Source organism: Peromyscus californicus, unplaced genomic scaffold (assembly GCF_007827085.1).
Source record: "Peromyscus californicus insignis strain IS unplaced genomic scaffold, ASM782708v3 Scaffold_3__1_contigs__length_106647218, whole genome shotgun sequence".
Lineage (NCBI taxonomy): Eukaryota > Metazoa > Chordata > Mammalia > Rodentia > Cricetidae > Peromyscus > Peromyscus californicus.
Window position 1 is genome coordinate 48,576,695 of NW_026294551.1, and position 21,616 is coordinate 48,598,310.

Sequence of the window (21,616 nt, forward strand, 5' to 3'; positions counted from 1 at the left end):
CAGTGGTTAAGAGCACTAGATGCTCTTGCAAAGGACCTGGGTTCAATTCTCAGCACCTACGTGATAGCTCACACTCATCTCTGACTCCAGTTTCAGGGGATCCTGTGCCCTTTCCTGGCGTCTGTGGGTTTCATGTATGTATGTGATGTATAGAAACTTGCAGGGAAACACTGATACACATAAAATAAAAATAAACAAATCGTTGTTGTTGTTGTTGTTGTTTGGTTTTTTGAGACAGGGTTTCTCTGTGTAACAACCCCGGCTGTCCTGGAATTTGCTCTGTAGACCAGGCTGGCTTCAAACTCAGAGATCTACCTGCCTTTGCTGCCCAAGTTCTGGGATTAAAGGTTACACTCTAGTAAAATAAACAAATTTTTTTTTTAAAAAAAATAAAGGGCTGTTCCCACAATGCAGATTCAGTGGTAAGGTTCTGGGTGTACTTAGGTAAACCACACAACTTTCCTGTGCCCCAGTTTCTTTACCGAGGGATATTAATAGTGCTACACGTCGGTGCTGTTGTGAGGTGTAGGTGAGATAGTTCAGGGGAAGCATGGAACATAGTATTTAGTACACAGTGCTCAACAAATGCCACCTGTCAAAATATTTGTGGTGGCATATAATAGTCTTGGGCTGTGCGATGCTCTGCGATCACATAATGTAACCATGTGACCTACCCATAGGCCTGTAAACATCCCCATGTACCCACAAGGGCAAGCTGGAATGATGTGCACGTCTACTCAAGCGTGCCTGCTGAGGACAGATGTGAACACACCAGTGACATGGTCGCTAGACAGACAGAGGGCATTGGGACAGATATGTGTGTACACAAAGCCCTGAGGATTGGGGGCCTTTCTATTACGCACATGCTGGTATTATTCCCAGAGTTAGCAGCACCTGGGCTGAGCTCTAGGAGCCCAAGGTGCCCTTGTTTCCATAGCAACCGCTGTGCAGTGCAAACAGGAGGAGGAGGAGGGAAGAGACGGGAAAGCCTGAGCCAGCTTCCAGGGCCTTCCTGCTGCTAAGCTTGCTTTCCACTCTTCTCTAAACTCAGGTCATTTCCCCCTCCCCGAACCCCGTCCCCCTCCACACCTTAGATAATTGTATGCCCGACCGACCTCTGGATCCTTGAGACCCAGAATTGATCATTGCTAACGGTTTTGTTTTGATGTGGCTCTGGAAATTGAACTTGGCCTCATGCATACTAGGCAAGCACTCTAGCACTGATCTGCACCCTCAACTGACAGCTAACATTTTATCTAATTCTCACCAACCCTTTTTATTTTAATAAAATACATTTGATAGAAGGTTTCCCTTCCCTCCATTCCCCCCCCACCCCCCCCCCCCCCCCCCCCCCCCCCCCCGCCTCCTTCTCTCCCTTTCTTCATTTTGACAGGGTCTCACCTAGCCCAGTCTGGCCTCAAAAGCACTATATAACCAAGGAAAACCTTAAACTTCTAATCCTCTTGCCTCCACCTTCTGGCTGCTGGGATTCCAGGGTTATGCACCATGCATGGTTCATGCAGAGCAGGTGTTCATGCTAGGGAGGCAGTGGATCAATGAACTACACCCCCAGCTAAAAAATTATACCTCCCTAGCCCCTTTACGTGCTGCCGTGGACCACTGCCCACTGCACCCCCAGACTGAAACCCTGTACCCACGGTGCAGTAACTCTTCATTCCCCATCATTTTCCACCCTGGTGGCTATCATTCCTCTGTCTGTCTCTGTGAGTTTCACACAAGTAAAACCCTGTGATATTTGCACTTTCCTGTATAGTTTATTTCACTTAATATAGAGTCTCCAAGATTCATCCATGTTGCAGCCTACGTCAGAATTTGTTTTGCGTGTGCGTGTGGTATAGATGTATGTGTTCCTGTGTGTATGGAGGCCTGAGGTGGATGCTTGGTGTCTTTCTCAATTGCTCTCCACTCAATTACTCCTCACCTTCTTTATTTCTTTTGTCGTCTCCCCCGTCCATTTTTTGAGACAGTCTCTCATTGAACTGGGACCTTGCCAATTCTGCCGGATTGGCAGTCAGTGAACCTCAGGGCCCTCTCTCCATGCCTCCTCAGTGCTGGGATTACATGTGTGCACTCCAGTGCCTGCCTTTTTTATATCGGGGGCTGGGGACTGAACTCAGGACCTTATCCTTATCCTTATTTGGCAACCACTTTACAGACTGGGCCATCTCTCCAGCTCCATACGATTATCTAGAAGTAATCTATAGTTTTGTGTATTATTTGACCTTTCTGTGTCCTTGGGTTTCATATCTACAGATTCAACCAACCTTGGATTGAAAATACACATATTTTTGGACAGAGTCTCATCACATACCCCTGACTGGCCTGGAACTCACTATGTAGACCAGACTAGCCTTGAATTCATAGAGATCCATGTGCTTCTGTCTCCTGAGTGCTGGGATTAAATACATGCATCATTACACCTAGCAATACATATATTCCAAACCACACCTGTACTGCACAGGTGCAGACCCCTTTGCTTGTTATTATTCCCTGGACAACACAGTATGACATTTATTTTTACTTTTTATTTATGAATTAAATTTTTTCATTCATTTTGTATCCCGACTGCAATTTTCCCTCCTCTCCTCCTGTTCCCCCTACCCCACCTCCTCTCTGTCCCCGCATCTACTCCTCCTCTGTCTCACACAGCATTGCAGTGTGTTAGGTGCCCTAAGCAATCCAGAGAAGACAGGCTTCATACAGGAGGATGTGTGTGGGTTCTATGTGAGTATCAACCCATTTTTTATAAGGAACTTCAGCAACCTGGATCCTGGCATCTGTGGGAGTTGATCCTGTCCTTTGAGGACAACTGTATTAAAAATTCACACAGGTGCTGGGTTTAGTGATGCACGCCTTTAATCTCAGCACTCTGGAGGCAAAGAGGGGTGGATCTCTGAGTTTGAGGCCAGCCTGGTGTATTAGTGATTTCAGGATAAAGCTACATAATAGAGAGATCCTGTTTCCTCCCACCCCCCCCCAAAACATCACATATGTGACATCCTTTTGAATTTTTGACATGGTGTCATGCTGGCTAGGCTGTCTGGGTTCAGAGCTAGGCCCCCCCTCTTATCAGCCCTAAGCTCTTAGACAGGTTAGTTAATTTCTCTGTGCCTCAGTTTCCTCTCTTGGAAAGCACAAAACCTACTGGAAGTGTTATTTTGGGAATGAAGTAAGTTTGCATGTGTCCATGCTTAGACTAGTGCAGAGATATATCCAACATCAGATGTGTACTGTATATGTGGCTGTTGCTATTATAGTCCTGAGTGTGTGCCCTTCCTTAAGGGTTCTGGACTCTCTCGGAGCTCCTTGTAGTTTCTTCTTCTTCTTCTTCTTCTTCTTCTTCTTCTTCTTCTTCTTCTTCTTCTTCTTCTTCTTCTTCTTCTTCTTCCTCTTCTTCCTCTTCCTCGTCTCCTTCTCCTCCCCTTCTTCCTCCCCTTCCTTCTCCTCCTCCTCCTCCCCTTCCTCCTCCTCCCCTCCCTCCTCCTCCTCTTCTCTTCTTTTTGGTTTTTTTGAGACAGGGCTTCTCTTCATAGCTCACAGAGATCCACCTGCCTCTTCTTCCCAAGTGCTGGGATTAAAGGTGCACACCACCATCACCTGGCTAGATTCTTTTGAATTGCCAATTAGTGTCTATTTGTACATTTTGTGATCACTGTTGCATCTTGCACAGCTGGATCACTGGGTCATTTTCATGTTTTGACATCTCAAACTCTGCTTCCACAGTTCTCTCCATTTGAACCTATGTGTGTTCATGAGAGGCCCCCATGTCAGGGACCAGAGGTGAAGCCATAAGGCTGCAGCTCTGTGTGGTATTGTCAGGCTCCCAAGGGGGGTTTTAACCACCCACATTCCGTCTACTGCCCATGTCCTCACAGTTGTGGAAGCTCAAATCTGATTGGCAAGAACACATTTTATTTACTTATTCCACAGACACTAATAGAATTATGAATGAATGAATGAATGAATGAATGAAAACCCTTCTGGCATAACTAATCAGATCACAGTGTCTGCCTCCACCGGGGTCCTTCTCTGTAGGCCTGGGTGTGTTCTTGTATTCTCTCTCTCTTGTTTTAAAAGCTGGATCACAAGTCTTTCCTCATACTGGTACAGCCCTCCTCCCATTTTTAAAAATAGCATTTTCCTGATTATAAAAATAGTGCATGCTCACTGTAGGAGATTTTAAAAAGTATGTACAAATGTTGAAATGAAAAAAAAAAAGTAAGCTGAAACCCACACCCAAAACATCATTCTTCTTCCTACTTATGATGGTGGGCATCAAACCCAGGGGTCAAGCCTGCTAAGCCACCGGTGAGCCACTGAACTAGGTCCCTTCCACGTTACTGTTTGAATGTTTCTTAATAGTCTTATGTTTTTAGACTTTAAGAAAGTATTGTGCTCCGGGCAGTGGTGGCGCACGCCTTTAATCCCAGCACTTGGGAGGCAGAGGCAGGCGGATCTCAGTGAGTTCGAGGCCAGCCTGGTCTACAAAGCGAGTTCCAGGACAGCCAGGAATGTTACACGGAAAAACCCTGTCTCGAAAAACCAAAAAAAAAAAAAAAAAAAAAAAAAAAAAAAAAAAAAGAAAAAAGAAAAAAAAGAAAGAAAGAAAGTATTATGCAATGTGCAGTGTCACTTCCACATTAGGTAATCTTTTAAAAGGTGACTTGGGGCTGGGGGTGTGGCTCAGTTAGCAGAGTGCTTGCCTAGCATGTGTGAAGGTCTGGGTTTGATCCTTAGCACCACATAAAACCAGGGGAGTTTAGAAGGTAGATGCTGGAGGACCAGAAGTTCAAAGTCATCCCCTGCTACATAGTGGACTTGAGGCCAACCTGGGCTACAAGAGACTTGGTCTTTTTTTTCCTTTTCGAGACAGGGTTTCTCTGTGTAAGAGCCCTGACTGTCTTGGAACTCAATTTGTAGACTAGGCTGGCCTGGAACTCAGAGATCTGCTTGCCTCCACCTCCCGAGTGCTGAGATTAAAGGTGTGCGCCATTACAGCCTGGTGGAGACTCAGTCTTAAAACGAAAGTAAAGCACAAACAAAACCAAACCCCAAATTAAAGAATGCACCTCCCACCATGATGTAAAATGATACTTACCCTGTGATTATGGGGTCCCAGAATTAATTTAACTATTGCTTTACTTTTAGATTTTAATGTTGTTTCCAGTTTTGATTATAACAAATTATGCAAAGTGTCTGAATATAATTTTTTGTTATGTGTTTTTGACTGTTTCCTTTGGCTACTAGTGAAGGTAAATGTTCTTCCTCCCTCCTTCTCTTCCTCCCTCCCTCCCTCCCTCTCTCCCTTCCTTCCTTCCTTTTGAAACAGGGTGTGAACTTGAATACTTTCCTTGAATATGCAAGGCCCTAGCATCACAACAAATAATCAAACAAGCAAACAGATACGTCTTGCTTCCTGGAGCAGAGTGCTCAGGGGCTGACCTACTTAGACAGACACACTTCAGAACACCGCCCCCACCACAGACAGCTCTATTGGTCAGCACTGGCTGAGACTGAAGGCCAGGCTCCCAGGTCAGCTCCCAAGAGGTAGGCAAGCTCAGACTTTGTACCTAGCCTGTGGCCTGCTGTAGAAATTCTCCTCCAAGGACAGGTATCTGAACTGTGCAAATCCAGTGCCACTAGGTGGCACTAAGGAAGCAGCCACGAACTGGTACCCTGCAGCTGGGAGCTCTCACATAGCCACGGCTTCCTGGGGCCTGGGACAGGCGTGGACAGCTGTCACTTTAGGAGGGTTCTAATCTTTGGCCAGCATCCAACTTTAGTGTGACATGTCAGAGTCCTGGCATATCCTGAATACACACACTCGGATTACATTCATACTTGACCATGGGAGGTCACTCAGGGTCACATGCACACAAACACGCCTAGTGCCACATCTCATTACAACCTGGACAAAACCAGCTGTGGCTTCCCAGTGCTGGCCACGTCCCTTCCTTCTGTCCTCACTAATCCTGGGATGTGGCTCCTCCTGTTCTTCCTGTCCCCCGCCCCCATATCATTTTATTTCGAGGCAGGGTTTGTAGCTCTTTGTAGCTCAGGCTGGCCTTGAGCTTGTGGTGATCCTCCTGCCCCAGCTCTTGAGTATTGGGATTACAAAGAGTGTGTAACCACACCCAGCTATGGGGAATATTTTTCTTTTTCTTTCTTTCTTTTCCTTTTCCTTTTTTTTTTTTTATTCTAGAAATTGAACCCAGCATCTCCCACATGCTAGGGAGGCATTTGAGCACTGGGCTTCATCTCCAGCTCTCCTCATCTAAAATGGAAGAAGCCACACCTCTGGGAGAATGAACTTGCCCTGGTCTCATGACTACTACAGACTGGAGCTGGGGTTCTGGGGGTTTTCTGCCTCTGTATTGTTACTGATTCTCCTTTGCTTGGAAGGCCCATGTGGTCACTCTCAGATACACTGTTCTGGGAAGAACAGACTTGAGCTGTGCATATGTGGGCATACACACTGAGGCTGCTGGTCCTACTGAGACTGGATGCTGATGCTGGATGAGGGACATGTGGGAAATGGAATGAAATAAAGCAATGGTTGCAGCTTGCACGGGATTCAGAAAATCTCCAGGTCATGTGTAAAGTGCTGTATATGGGGGCAGTCATCCTGGGTCCAGAACATTTGAGTGTTCTGAGGACAGAGGGCAGGATGGGGCTGGTTCCTGTACCTGACCTCTGACACTTTGTTGGAACCCAGAATTCCAAGTGTTCCTAAGGGAAGCACTTCCACTTTCCCTTGGGACCACACTAGTTTGCAGAGGGGCTGTGTCCCTGTGTCATCTGTGTTGGGAGCTGACTCACTGGAAGGAGATGGCATCTGGCCTCGTCAAGGGAACCTCAGCACTTTGCTCACATGGTGTGAGCTCAGGAATTTGCTAGAATTCTGATCCAGCGGAAAACCATCTTGTTGGGCTGGAGAGACAGTTCAGCCGTTTAGTGCAAGTACTGCTCTCCCAGAGGACCTGGGTTCAGTTCCCAGCACCCACATTACGTATCTCACAACCATCTGTAACTCCAGCTCCGGGGGACTCAACACCCTCCTCTGGACTCCTTGGGGACCAGGCATATGATACATGATGGCAAAGTACTCATACAATTTAAAAAAGGTCAGAGAGAGAGAGAGAGAGAGAGAGAGAGAGAGAGAGAGAGAGAGAGAGAGAGAGAACCAAAACCTTTATCTTTTTCTTGGTTATTCTGTTCTCAGTCCCCGTGAGTGTTGAGTATGTATGTACCGCTGTCTGCAGGGAAGGGTCCTGGTGATACAGATCAGGGACTTTCAGACCTCAGGGACCTGTGTCTGCACACCTTTCTCTGTGTCCCTGGTGCAGGATGTGCAGCTCACACAAACCCAGTCGAAGTGGAAAGGATGGTGGCCATGCTTCTGAGTGGCTCTGTCATCAGTGAGGTAGCTGGAGACGGCAGAGACAACCTTGCTCAAGGTCACCTTGAGCAAACAGGATAGAGACGCAGTGGAAACGAATGGGAAATAGCACACTGGTCAGCAGCAAGGAGGAAGATAACCCGGGGGAAGTGGGCTGACGCACTGACGGTTCTGAAAGGAACACCCAGAATCTTTCAGGGTGTCTCTGTCCAGAGTCTAGTTCAGTTAAAACCTTACCACGTCACCTTCCCTTCCAAACCTAGGCTTCTGAGCTGGACACATGCCTGTAATCCTAGTACTCAAGAGACTGAGGCAGGAGGATTGCTGTAAATCTAAGGCCAGCCTGGGCTACATTGTGAGTAGTAGGTCAGCTAGGGCTACACAATAAGACCCTGGCTCAAAAAACAATCAGAAAGAGAAACGGAAAAGAGGCAAGTGGTGTTCTTGGTAGTGTACAGCCTACCTCCCCATGCTGCTCTAAACAGACCCCTCCTGAACCAACCAAACAAAACAGAAACCTTAGGCTTGTCAGCATCTCTTCCACTGGCAGTGGCTGGATCATTTTCTGCTCAAGGTTTGGGCAGGAGAGCGGGAGGGGAAGAAACGTGGCTGTGATAGCTGGGTCAGAGCTGGAGCTTAGGAAGCAAACACACCAGTGTTCTGTGCCTTTGATGGAGCTGTCAGTGCCAAGGTCAGAGACTGGAGGAATGTAGGCTGTCTGTTATCTCATGAATATTTATTGAGCACCTCCTTTAAGCTGGCCCTGATTTAGGTGCTGGGATTCCTTTGTTGAATCCTGGCTTTGTCACTCACTGCTGAGGTCACCCGAGGGCAGAGCCCTGACCTCCCCACCCTGAAGATGAAGACGCTAAGAGTTTTTGTCTCACAGGGATGTTTAGGAGGAATCGAGCAAACACACGGAAGGTACTACAAAAGGCACTCTGCTCATGACCAGCCCTGTTACAGGAGATAAAGGGGAGTCAGATGTGAACAACATCTGGTCTCTGACTGCAAAGAACTCAGACTGTGGGGACTTTTAACAGTCACACCAAAGCATGAGGGGTATGGGAGAAGTGGGAACTTCCTCCTGGAGAGACAGCATGTGACAGCCAAAAGAGAATCCTCTAGGAGTTTGAAACCAAGAGAACATCCAGGAAAAGGGGTCAGGTAGTGTAAGGAGCAGTTTCCAAGGTAGTGAGCCAAGCTCCAGAACCCAGTGGAAGGATGCCCTGTAGGGTATGTGTAAGTCTATTCGAGGGAGTCTGGATGTGGTGCTGAGGAGGTGATAGGCATCCTGGAGGGGTGAATGGGAGCTACCTATGTCCCTGGTGATTGGCACAGTAGCTTTGGGCATCTTGGGGATGGATTAGGGAGGCAAAGGCACCATGGTTGTGTTGCTGTGGAGGGTGGGGCTGAACCTCATGGTGACCCAGGCTGGAGGATACAGTAGTGTCCTATAAAGGTAGAGTTGTCTGAGAGGATCCCCCTAGAGTGTGAAAGGAACGTTGTGGAAACTGAGGTCTTGTGCCTGGGGGAGTTTCAAAGCAGGTCTGTTGTGTGTATGGAGGCAAGCCAGTGTGCATGGGAATGCAACACCTTTGATGTAGAATGTGGTGAGTGTGAAGAGCTGCAGTTCATCCCTGTGGCATTGGGTTCTTGAGCTCAGGATGGCTCAGCAGGATGAATGGCGAGGCTCACACTCCCAGCAATGCTCGTGGTCCAAGTTTATTGAGTGAAACAGACAAGTCACACACTGATGGGCTTTGTGCTATTTTCTAGTGGTAAGAGACAGAGCCCATGTGGTTCCAGACAGTGTCCAAAGGAAACAGCAGTGGCTTTGTGAGGATAGGGGCTTCTATTTATGTATGTATGTATGTATGTATGTATGTATGTATGTATGTATGTATGTATATATGTATGTATGTATTTATTTATTTGTGTGTGTGTGTGTGTGTGTGTGTGTGTGTGTGTGTGTGTGTGTGTGTGTAGACAGGGTCTCATGTTGCCTTGCCAAGTCTCAGGCTTGCTATGTATTCAAGGATGATCCTGAAGTCCAATCCTCCTTCCAAATGCTGGGATTATAAGTGCATATTGCCATGCCAACCCTGGGGTTATGTTAGATGAGTGGTCGGCAGCAACCTCTTCACAAAAGTGACATTTGAGGGGACCAGAGTCAAAGAAGGACTGTGTGTAAGACTATCTGAGGGTAGGAGCATCCAGGGCACTGGGAACCCCAGGTACAAAGGCCCTGGGGGTGGGAACAGCTTGACAGATGTGAAGGTGAGGTAGAAGACCACTCTGGTGGTGGTCAGACTGGACAGTCCCCCTTCCTGCCAGAAGGTGGCAGTGTTGTCTCGGGACTGCCTGCTCACTTGGTGGCTAGTGGGGATGTCTAGAGCTAGTCCCATTGGTGACCAGGAACCTGAGCTGTCAGAGGTTTTACCCTGTCTTTGAGAAGTGATCAGTGTGAAAGTTCTGGCTAGGGCAGATGAGTACACCACAGATCTTGTTTGCGACATTCCTTGCCTGCCTTCCCCACACCCTCTCCACTGGAGTATCTGTCTTTTCTTCTCTGTGTCTTCACCCTGCTCCCCGCCCTCTGTCTTCCCTCTCTCTCTCTCTCCATTGCTCCCTGGTGCAGCTGGCTTCCATCTCAAAGATAATTACTTGCTTTCCTGCGCCGCTCAGATGACAGGGACTGTTCTTACCCCAGTGCCTGGTCCTCTTCCCAGCGGCTTCTGTTCTCTGTTAAAGCCTGAGGCTCATCTCCCCCCCTCCCCATCTGAGGACTGCCCCTCCCCCCACTGTCATTCACCGCTCTCCTCCGGCACTCCAGCAAGTTCTTGTCTTTGACTGGGGCGACTAGAGTCTGTGCTGAAAAGGGAGATCCACACAGCAAACAGGCACAGCCAGGAGACGGCTTCTCTGCCCTACACTCTTTGGTCCCTGTCCCCCTTCTTTGGGGGCATTGAACCCAGGACCTCACACATGCTAAGCGCATACTCTACCACCCATGAACTTGCAGTGGAGACTAAGCTGATGAGATCCTGGTGCCAGCCAGGCTGCAGGTTGAGGAGGCCTTGGCTTTGGTCTGTGGATTGCACCATGGTGGTTAAGAGCCCAATTTACTGTGGTTTGGTTAAAACCAGTGGACTAGTGATGATGGGCTAGTGACATGTGCCCTGGGATTCTCTTTACAATGCTGGGCAAATGCTGCCAGCCACAGCCCCATGACCTCAAGGACTAACTCTGGGCATTCTACAATGTGTTGCTGAGCAGGGTTAGGCAGGCTCAGCACATTTCAATGTACAATATTTTCAGCTTTCACTGTGTTTGCTGGGATGTAACCCTGTCCTCAGCTGGGAAGTGTCTGAATTTTATTTTATTGTGGTAAGGATGCTTAACATGAGATCCACCCTCCTAATTGATATCCAAGTACACTCACTATCCATTATTCTTGACTATAAGTAAGAGTTTCTTTTGTGTGTGTGTGGGAGGGGTGTGTGTGTGTGTGTGTGTGTGTGTGTGTGTGTGAGAGAGAGAGAGAGAGAGAGAGAGAGAGAGCATGCGTGCTTGTGCATGTTAGGTGGAGTCCAGAGGTCAACCTTGGGTGTTGATACTGAAGAGCTGAGTACCTCAACTTAAAAAAAAATTTATTTCTTAGTTGTATGTATGTGGGTGTTTTGCCTGCATGTGTGTCTGTGCACCACATTCATACAGTGCCCATAGAGCCAGAAGAGGGCATTGGATCCCCTGGAACTGGAGTTACAGACTGTTGGGAGCCATGTGGTTGCTGGGAGCCAAACCTGGATATTCAGGAAGAGCAGCCAGTGCTCTTAACTGCTGAGCCATCTCTTCAGGTCACACCTTGATTTTTTTTTTTCCTTCGAGACAGGGTTTTTTTTTCCTCTGTGTAGCCCTGGCTGTCCTGGAACTTACTCTGTAGACCAGGCTGGCTTTGAACTCACAGGGAGCCACCTGCGTCTGCCTCCTGAAAGCTGGGATTAAAGGCATGTTTACACCATGCCTGGCCCCACCTTGATATTTTTGTTTGTTTGTTTTTGGCCGTTCTCCAACTTTATTTGACACTCAGCAGGTTAGTTCTCCTCCACATTGACTGTCTATAGATTTTAGAATGTGGTAACAGGTACATAAGTTACCAATGTGTAGAGCTCGTTTGGTGAGTCCCCATCCTCATTAGATTTTCTGGACAAATGTACACAGATATGGTATGGAACATTCCTTATTCCTTTGGCCCAGACGGCTTTATTGAGCCTGATATCAATACGCACATCTGGACTCCCCATCTCCTTCCTGGCAAATTTCCAGATTTCTTTGAGTACCCTAGGGGCACACTTCTTGAATCCCACTCTATGAATGCACTTGTGAATGTTGATGGTGTACTCTCTGGTCACCACCTGGTTGGTGGCAGAACGGCCCTTTTTCTCACCCCCCTTCTTTGTGGGTGCCATCTAAGTGCAGGTGACAGGGAGGCTTGGAGGCTTCCGCCGGGCCCAAGTTGGAAAGCCCACCTTGATTTTTTTTAAAGACAGGGTCTCTCATTGGAACCTGGAACTTGTCAATTATGCTGGGTGGCTAGCTTGTGAGCTCCTGGGATTCACTTGTTTCTGCCTCTCCCAACTGGATTCCAGATGTGCACCACCATGTCTGGCTTTCTGTGTGGATGCTGGGGATTGAACGCAGGGCCTCATGCTTTTGCAGCAAGGGTTTTACCAACTGAGCCATCTCTCCAGCTCTTGCCCCACCCCTGTCTCTCGACTGAGGACTGAAGCCAGAGTCTTGTGCATGTTAGACAAGAACTTTACCACGGAGCTGAATCTTCATTCTCGACGTGCCTTTTTATTTTGAGACAGTACCTCCATGAGTTGCTCAGGCAGGGCTTTGTGACTCTCTTGCTTCAGCCTTCTGACTGGATGGGATTATAGGTCTGTACCACCAAGTCTGGTGCGCCTTCTTCTGAGTGGCAAGTCCAGCTTATTGGTGGAAGTATTAAGGCAACTCCATGTAGTTAAAAGGGAGGCTTATTTTGTGGGGTAACTTACAAGCAAAGGGAGAGGTTACAGGGAGAGGTGGAGTGCAGTCCAGCGGTGTTCTCTGGAGAACTCTGCTCGGTCTACTTCCAGTGTCCAGGATTCAGAAACCAAGAGAGGCGGTACATCCGGATCTCAGGTCTTAAGGGCTCCTGTCTCAGCCCCACCTCGTAGGCATAACAGTTACCCAAAGCCTCAATGGGGGTAGTACTTCCAGGTCAAAGCTGGAACAGCTACCCACTACACCAGCTCCTTTTCTTGCCACAGACCCTGGGCACATGGGTTAAACTTTTTCTTGCCTTCTTCATTTGTAAAATGGGGATGATGATAATGGTAATTTCCACATGGGTCGTTCAAAGTGTTTTAGATATACATGATAAGAGGTGATAAAATTATATGTTACTATTGAAATATTTATCAATTGATAATATATTTATGAAGTATTAGTTTACTCTATTACAGCAGTATAATAGCAATACATTATCATTTAATGAGTTAATTTATTATTATTAATGTGTATATGTGTGTGTGCATTTGTGGTGTATGTAGGCACATGCAGGCATGCTCACCCATGCTGGTGTGTTTGGAGCCAGAGGTTGATGTCAGGTATTTCCTCTATCATTCTCTATCTTGTTTGTTGAGACAGGGTCTCTCATTGGCCTTGTTGGTTGAGACAGGGTCTCTCATTGGCCTTGTTTATTGAGACAGGGTCTCTCATTGGCCTTGTTGGTTGAGACAGAGTCTCTCATTGGCCTTGTTGGTTGAGACAGGGTCTCTCAGTGGCCTTGTTGGTTGAGACAGAGTCTCTCATTGGCCTTGTTGGTTGAGACAGGGTCTCTCATTGGCCTTGTTAGTTGAGACAGGGTCTCTCACTGGCCTTATTGGTTGAGACAGGGTCTCTCACTGGCCTTATTGGTTGAGACAGGGTCTCTCATTGGCTGGGAGCTTGCTAATTAAGCTGTACTGGCTGGTTAGAGACCTCCCAGGATCTGCCTGTCCCTAACCCCCAGTGCTGGCATTTCAGAATATGTTGCTGTGCCTGGCTTTCATGTAAGCTTGCCATCTCCCCAACCTAATGTATGGTTTATTCTATGTCATGGCATGGAAGAGTTAGACTTCAGAAACATGTGACTGTCATAGTCTAATGGAGTTTGTTGGTCTGTCTAGAAAACAGACCCAAGACAGTTGATCCCAGCAGAACTTGCCTTCCCATACCAGTGCTATGCACAAAAACCACTAGCCATGTGAGTCAGGCTATGCCCTCACAAGAAGGGTAAAGTGAGCCAAACAGCCCTGGTCACAGACCTGCCCTGCATCACCGGAGAACCATTTGTAAGTCTGTGCTGACTAGGCCAGTGAGTGCCAAAGGGGACTCTGTGGACACTTGTGAGAATTCGGGTTCCTGGGCTTTCTTAGTTTGGGTTTCTATTGCTGCAACGAAACACCATGGCTCAAAAAGCAACTTGGGGAGGGAAGGGTTTAGTTGGCTCACACGTCCACAGTGCTGTGAACACATCACTGAAAGAAGTCAGGACAGGAACTCAAGCAGGACAGGAGCCTGGAGGCAGGAGCTGATGCAGAGGCCGTGGAGGGGTGCTGCTTACTGGCTTGCTCCACATGGCTTGACCAACCTGCTTTCTTTTTTTTTTTTGGTTTTTCGAGACAGGGTTTCTCTGTGTAGCTTTGCGCCTCTCCTGAAACTCACTTGGTAGCCCAGGCTGGCCTCGAACTCACAGAGATCCGCCTGGCTCTGCCTCCCGAGTGCTGGGATTAAAGGCGTGCGCCACCACCGCCCGGCCCAACCTGCTTTCTTATAGAACCCAGGACCACCAGTCCAGGGAGGGCACCATCTACCATGGGCTGGGCCCTCCCCCACTGATCACTAACTGAGGAAATGCCTTACAGCTGGATCTCATGGAGGCATTTCCTCAACTGAGGCTCTTTTCACTGATGACTCTAGCTTGTGTCACACAAACCAGCTAGCACATGGGCTTTGCTCTGAACTGAGCAGGAATTCAGAGGGCTCTGCACCCTTCATCATGGTTAGGGGCTGGAAACCCTGCATGTTGGTGGGTTTCACCTGGGCATCACTCATCCTGTTCATCTGAAGGATGGCAGCTTGCCCCACATTGCCCTGGTCTTGAGATCAGGTTTGACTGTATGTGAGGAACTGGCGGGGAGCAGTCTCAAACTCATCTAAAGCCACTCAGCCTGTCTCCAGCCATGGGTAAATGAACTGACCCTCTAACATTAACAAAGTAGCATTAACTTAAAAGTAACACTTAGGTTCCTTTGTGTTTCTCATCCCCAGAAACACCTCTGCAACCACTGCTTTTGACACAAATTTATTTCCACAAGGACACGTGCCAGGCCTGAAAGAACTAGCCTAAAGAATTTGGATTTATGTCTCTAAGATTACTGCTAAATATACCCACAATGCCATTGAGAACATTGTCATCATGCTGACTGGGCTGTTTATTTATTTATAACTTTACTTTGAACAGTAGATGTATTTATATGGTTCAAACCCAAAGTGATATAAAGATAGATGTGGTGGGAACACTCACTTTTATTCTAGTCAACCCAACCCCATCTCTCCCTTCTTGAGCTCATTTATGACGCTCTTCCCAGCACATATTGGTATAAAATATGAATAAAATTTTTTTTTAGCTCACTTTCTTACATACAAGGAAGTGGTCCACACAGCACAGCTTTGCATCTTGATCAGGAATGTGGCTTGAGAATATTCTCACGTCTGTCCACTCACAGCTGCAAATGCCCTCTCCCCCGCCTCCAGCCTGCTTTTGAAACCATTGTGTAGTATTTTTACTATGCGGATTTACTTTTCAAGACTGATTATTTCTTGCATTGCTGGGGATTGAACTCAGGGCCTCATGTATGTTAAATGAGTTCTTTACCGTGGAGTCATACCTCCCCTGGGACTTGAGAATGCTTTTAAGAAATTTAACTTGACATTATGGAAGTTGTGGAAAAATGCATCCTCCTAAGCTGTCATGCAAAATGCAAACCATACTACATCGGATATGACCTTGCATACAGGGAAAGGGAGACAAGAAGTGGTCTTTGGGAGGCTGATGATGATGGCTTGGAGCCATGAGTTCAGATGAGGATGTGCAGCATATCTAGACCCCCCATTTTCCTTGAAAAGAATCAAGACATTATAAGCAAAGTATCCTATGTCTTCACTGTCAGATGTGGCCTCTCTTCCCCAGAGGAGCCACTGTTCAGAGTTTGGTACATATTTTTCTGGTTGTCTTTGGGCCCTTTGAGTTTCTTCTGCTTGTGACTGTCCAGATGCGCACAGTCCTTTGGAGGTCCTGAGAAAGGACCTTAAGATAGGAAAGGCCTTTTTTTTTGTTGTTGTTGTTGTTGTTTTGTTTTTCAAGGCAGGGTTTCTCTGTGTAGTTTTGGAGCCTGTCCTGGATCTCGCTCTGTAGACCAGGCTGGCCTCGAACTCACAGAGATCTGCCTGGCTCTGACTCCCAAGTGCTGGGATTAAAGGCATGCACCACCGCCGCCTGGCAAGGAAAGGCCATTTTGTGTAGGTTTTTTATCTTTGGTTCTGTGTCCCCCTTCCCCCACCCTCCAGACTCATCTGTGTGTGTCTGGAGAAGGGCTACTCTGCATTTTACACCTAAGAACTCAGACTAGGAAAGGGACAGCTCTGGGCCAGAAAGTGGTTTTGCCACCTCCTGGCCCAGTGTTCTCTGCACACCTATCTGCTGGGCTGTAGACCGCATCTCTGCTGCTGTGTACATGCCTGACCCTTTGCAGAAACATACATGCACGTGCAGATTTAAGGGTAAGTACAAGCAAGGAAAACACATATTTATTTATTTATTTATTGGTTTTATGAGACAAACTGTAGTCTGTCCTGGAACATGTGATTCTGCTGCCTCAGCCTCCTGAGTGCTGGGGTTATAGGTATAAGCCTTCTTGCTGGATTTTTAAAAAAAAAAAAAACTTGTGTGTGTATGTGTCATGTGCATGTGTGTGTTTTTGTGTGTATGCAAGTACCCATGTGTGTGTGCCAGAGGTAAGAGGTAGATAGATGCCTTCTTCAACAGCTCTTCACATTCTTTTCTCCCCGCCCCCCCCCCCTTTTTTTTGAGTCTAGGTTTCTCTATGTAGCTCTGGCTGTCCTGGAACTAGCTATGTAGACCAGGCTGGCTGTGAACTCAGAGAGATCCTCCTGCCTCTGCCTTCCGAGTATTGGGATTAAAGGCATGTGCCACCATCCCTGGCTTCCACCTTATTTTTTGAGACAGGGCCTCTCATTGAATCTGGACTTCGCAGCTTCGGCTAGACTTTCTGGCCAGCAAGCTTCAAACTAGTTCCAGTCATTTCTGCCTCCCCCACACCGGGATTACATGCTGTGTACCCAGCTTTTCATATGGGTGCTAGGGCTCCAAATTCCGGCTAGGTGTGCTGGTGTACATTAGTCCCAGCACTTGGGAGGCAGAGACAGCTGGATCTCTGAGTTCAAGGCCAATCTGGTTTATATAAAGAATTCCAGGCAAGCCAGAGCTATGTAGTGAGACCCTGTATCAAAACAAAAACAAAAACAAACCAGCAAAACCAACCAACCAATCAAAACAAACAAACAAACAAACAAACAAACAAACAAACAAAAAACCCCATAAAATCAAACAAACTCAGACGGTCATGTTTGTGCAACAAGTACTTTATCAACGGAGCCATCTCTCTATCCCAACTGCTTTTTCTGAGATAGGGTTTCTCTGTGTAGCCCCAGCTAAACTAGAACTCACTTTGTAGACTAGGCTGGCCTCGAACTCACAGAGATCTGCCTGCCTCTGCCTCCTGAGCACTGGGGTCAAAGGCGTGCACCACCACTGTCCAGCTTGTTTGGTTTTGAGGCAAGACTTTGCTGTGTAACCCAGGCCAGCCTTGAACTCAGAGCCTCCTTTTCAGCCTCCTCAGTGCTAGGATTACAGGTGCACACCACTAAGCCAGCCTGGGTTTCTACCGTTGTCTTCTTCATGGAGACAGAGTTGTGCCCTGGCTGCCCTCCCTCTGATTGCACTGAGAATGCTCTGTGATCTGTCCTTCGACCTTTTGCTCGTGGGTGCTCTGGTGCATCTGCCTGTGCTTGGGGAAGCTGTTCTGGGGCCTCTTCCTGGGCATATTTACCTACAGTCCCCCTTGGGAGCATGCTCACTGCACTGAGCAAGGGTATGGTCTTTCCCCACACCTCTTTATTTGATTTTTTTTGTTGTGCTGCCCCTTGGGCAGAGGCCTGATGAGTCTAACTCACACAGGCTTAGGAAAAACATTCCAAAGGAAAAATGAAATCCAAGACGATGCTCTACCCTTGAAACAGATAAATTGAAGAAACCCAGCTTTGGGACTGCCTCAAACCCATTTGGGGCCATAAAATCATCAGAACTTATTTATTTGAGCAATGGTCTCATGTATCCCAGGCTGATATCAAACATGATATGCAGCTAAAGATGACCTGGAACTTTTGATGCTCCTGCCTCCACCTCTTTAGTGCTGGGATTACAGATGTGAGCTCCCATACCTCCTGTATGAGATGCTTGGGATCAAAGCCAGGGTTTCAAGCATGCTAGGCTGGTGCTCTACCCACTGACCTGTATTGCCCTTTCTCTGCCTCTTGATTCTGCTTTCTTCACAGGCTTCTCTTGCCTCTCGTATTATGAGGCAGTTGTTGCCTCTCTGCAGCTCCAGCCTGCCACTCTGGAAACCTCAGGAGCTTTTGTTAAGTTTCTTCCTGTGATGCTAATGACGATTAGGGGAGGCGTTTGCTCTATTTTTGACAGCCAGGTTTATGGGCTTGGAAAACAGAAGGTATAAATTGGTCAGGCTTGACTGTGTTCCCACCACAAAGCTCAGGATGGGCAGGCTGAGAGGGATAGCCCCGCCTCAACCACAGAGAATGATGGTGATGTCTGGGTGCCCCGCCCCCCCTCTCCATGGGCCTGAGCAGGCAGATCAGCTCCCAACGTTGACAGACATTGTAACCATGTGACTACATTAGTCAGTTCCTTGTCTCCTCCTTTCTTTCTTTGTTTTTCGGTTTTATGGGACAAGGTGTTGCCACATAGCACAGACTACCTGGAATTCACTGTATAATCCAGTCTGTCCTGGAACATGTGATTCTGCTGCCTCAGCCTCCTGAGTGCTGGGGTTATAGGTACAAGCCTTCTTGCTGGATTTTTTTTTTTTTTTAAACTTGTGTGTGTATGTGTCATGTGCATGTGTGTGTTTTTGTGTGTCCCCATCCCCTTTCACTTGGATTTTGCGGGTGTCAGCATTGTCGATTAGTATTTAAGTTTGGGGTTCGGCTCCGCTTTGCAGCTCTGTGCAGTCCTGCACAGGAGAATGACCTTGTTGGTTTTAGTTTACTCAGCCGCAGCAGGTGGGGGTGGCTACACAGTGACTCTCTGGCTTCAGACTAGGCAGGACCTGCTCTTGGAGTTGTGCCTGGGCAGTTGGGATGGAGACCTGTGCCTGCCTGGGGACCCCTGAGGATGTGTCAGGCCATCTCTGCATGAGTGACTATGGGATGGGGCAGCACACTGTCCCACAGGAACTGTTTTCTGAGCTCTGGGTGAGAAAGAGAAAAAGGGAGCCAGCTGAGCTGATGCCACAATGTGCAGATTGGAGAGGTGACACCAGGAAGCAGCACTGTCTGACACTGATGGCCAGGAAAAGTTATTTAGTCCTGTTTTGACCTTGAGGAGCGGGGCCGGTGATGCACTGATCTATCTTTAACACCTGCCCAAACAATGCTGGCTAATTTCCCCCCTCCTTCCCCCTTCTTTTTGATTTAATTTTTTTTTTTTTTTTTTTGGTTTTTCGAGACAGGGTTTCTCTGTGTAGTTTTGCGCCTTTCCTGGAACTCACTTTGTAGACCAGGCTGGCCTCGAACTCACAGAGATCCGCCTGGCTCTGCCTCCCGAGTGCTGGGATTAAAGGCGTGCGCCACCACCGCCCGGCTGATTTAATTTTTTAACATTAAATTTTGAGACTGGTTCTTACTAAATTGCCCAAGTTGGCTTTGAACTCACTTTGTAACCCAAGCATGTCTTGAACTTATGATTACACTGCCTCAGCCTTGTGAGTATTTGGGATTTAGGCCTGTGCCATAAAACCTGTTTTAATCTCTCTCTATCCCCCTCATGTTCATGTGTATCATACGTGCATGGACATATATGTGTGGAGGCCAGAGGTATCTTTCTTTCTCAAGCACTGTCCATCTGATGTTTCTAATTTTAGAGAGGGTCTCACGATACAGCTCTGGCTGGCCCGGGACTTGCTCTGGAGACCAGGCTGGCTTTGAAATCACAGAGATCCACTTGCTTTTGTACCATCAGGCCCTTACAGTGTTTTTTTCTGTTTGTCTTTTGAGACAAGGTCTCTCACTGGGATCTGGAGATTGTTGATTAGATTAAGCTGTCTGACTAGCAAGTTCCAGGGATCTTGTCTCTGCTTCCCCAGCACTGGAATTATGTGTGCTCACCACTCTGTAGGGGCTGGGGATCAGACTCTGGGCCTCATGATTGCATGCTGCATGCACACTTTACTGACTGAGTCATATCTCTGGTTCCTTTATCTTTCTTTCCGATAGAGAGCTGTCTGAGACTCAGGCAGGCCTTGGGCAGGCAATGCTGTTTAGTTAGCCAGGATATAATAACATGGTTTAATTTTCATTATATTTACTCTTTTAGTGCACTTAATTTTTCTATTAGCCTTAAACCCAGAAGATTGTCACCACTCCAGGGACCAGTGTGATGACTTTCTGAGACTATAACTTTCTCCTCCCCTGTCTCCATGTCTTGATCACACAGCATCTTCTAGACAGTTTCACATCTAGCAGCTTCTAGAATGGTGTGGAGGTTGGCCAGTGTCCTCTGCAGCAGCCTCTTTAGGCCTGTATTAGTTTGTGTCTCTGTTGTTGTGATAAACACAATGACCAAAAATGACTCTGTGTGTGTGTGTGTGTGTGTGTGTGTGTGTGTGTGTGTGTGTGTGTGTTTGTGATGCCTGGAGAGATGATTCAGTGGTTCACAGCTCTTGCTGCTCTTGCAGAGGACCCAGGTTTGGTTCTCAGACCCTTCATGGTGGCTCACAGCCATCAATAATTCCAGTTCCAGAGGCATCTGAAGACCTCTTTTGACTTCTGCAAGGCACCGGGCATGCACATGGTACATATACATGCATAAAGGCAAAATACTCAAACACATACAAAAAATAAATCTTAATAAAAAGCGAACCAGGGGCTGGAGAGATGGTTCAGCAGTTAAGAGCACTGGCTGTTCTTCCAGAGGACCCGGGTTCAACTCCTAGTACCCACATGGCAGCTCACAGCTGTCTGTAACTCCAGTTCCAGGAGATCTGATACCTTCATGCACATAAAGTTAAATAAATTTTTTTTTTTTTTTGGTTTTTCAAGACAGGGTTTCTCTGTGTAGCTTTGCGCCTTTCCTGGATCTCACTTGGTAGTCCAGGCTGGCCTGGAACTCACAGAGATCCACCTGGCTCTGCCTCCCGAGTGCTGGGATTAAAGGCGTGCGCCACCACTGCCCAGCTAAATAAATTATTTTAAAAAAAGCAAACTGGAGAGAAAAGAGTTTATTATGTTTTGCAGGTCATCATGGCTGGAAACCAGAGCAGGAGCTCAGGGCAGGAACGGAAGCAGAACCGTGGAGGGGTGTCGCTCACTGGCCTGCTCCTCATGGTTTGCTCAGCCTGCTTTCTCATATAACCCAGGACTATCTGCCCAACAGTGACACCAAACGCAGTGGGCTGGGTCCTCCCACATTAACCATTAATCAAGGAGATGCCCCATAGACTTGTCTACAGGCCAGCCTGACAGAGACATTGTCTCAGTTGAGGTTCCCTCTTTCCAGGTGACTGTAGTTTGTGTCAGTTGACAAACACACACACACACACACACACACACACACACACACACACACACACACACACTAACCAGCACAAGGTCCAAGCCTCTCACTTCCCTGTCGTGGAAGGTCAGGAGTCAGTGAATGCCCTGTATGCGGCCTTCCCACAAGTGTTATCTGGTTTACCCCTCAACCCTGGGTTATATACCAGTGACTTCTCATTTCTTCTGATAAGA

At 47.5% G+C, this 21,616-nt stretch overlaps 2 protein-coding genes across 12 annotated transcripts in view; one reads left to right on the forward strand and one right to left on the reverse strand.

Annotated features, from left to right (window-relative positions):
* Rap1gap2 (RAP1 GTPase activating protein 2) overlaps positions 1 to 21,616 on the forward strand; it is a 230,443-nt gene that overhangs the window by 53,589 nt on the left and 155,238 nt on the right. The window lies entirely within an intron of this gene.
* On the reverse strand, positions 11,325 to 11,892 carry LOC128121405 (60S ribosomal protein L31-like). The gene has a single exon (XM_052756097.1). The coding sequence runs from the start codon at positions 11,890 to 11,892 to the stop codon at positions 11,551 to 11,553; it is 342 nt and encodes a 113-aa protein (XP_052612057.1). The 3' UTR covers positions 11,325 to 11,550.

What these genes read in the sequence shown, in the direction of transcription:
- LOC128121405 (XM_052756097.1), bottom strand. Translation starts at nt 11,892, where the DNA reads ATGGCACCCACAAAGAAGGGGGGTGAGAAAAAGGGCCGTTCTGCCACC.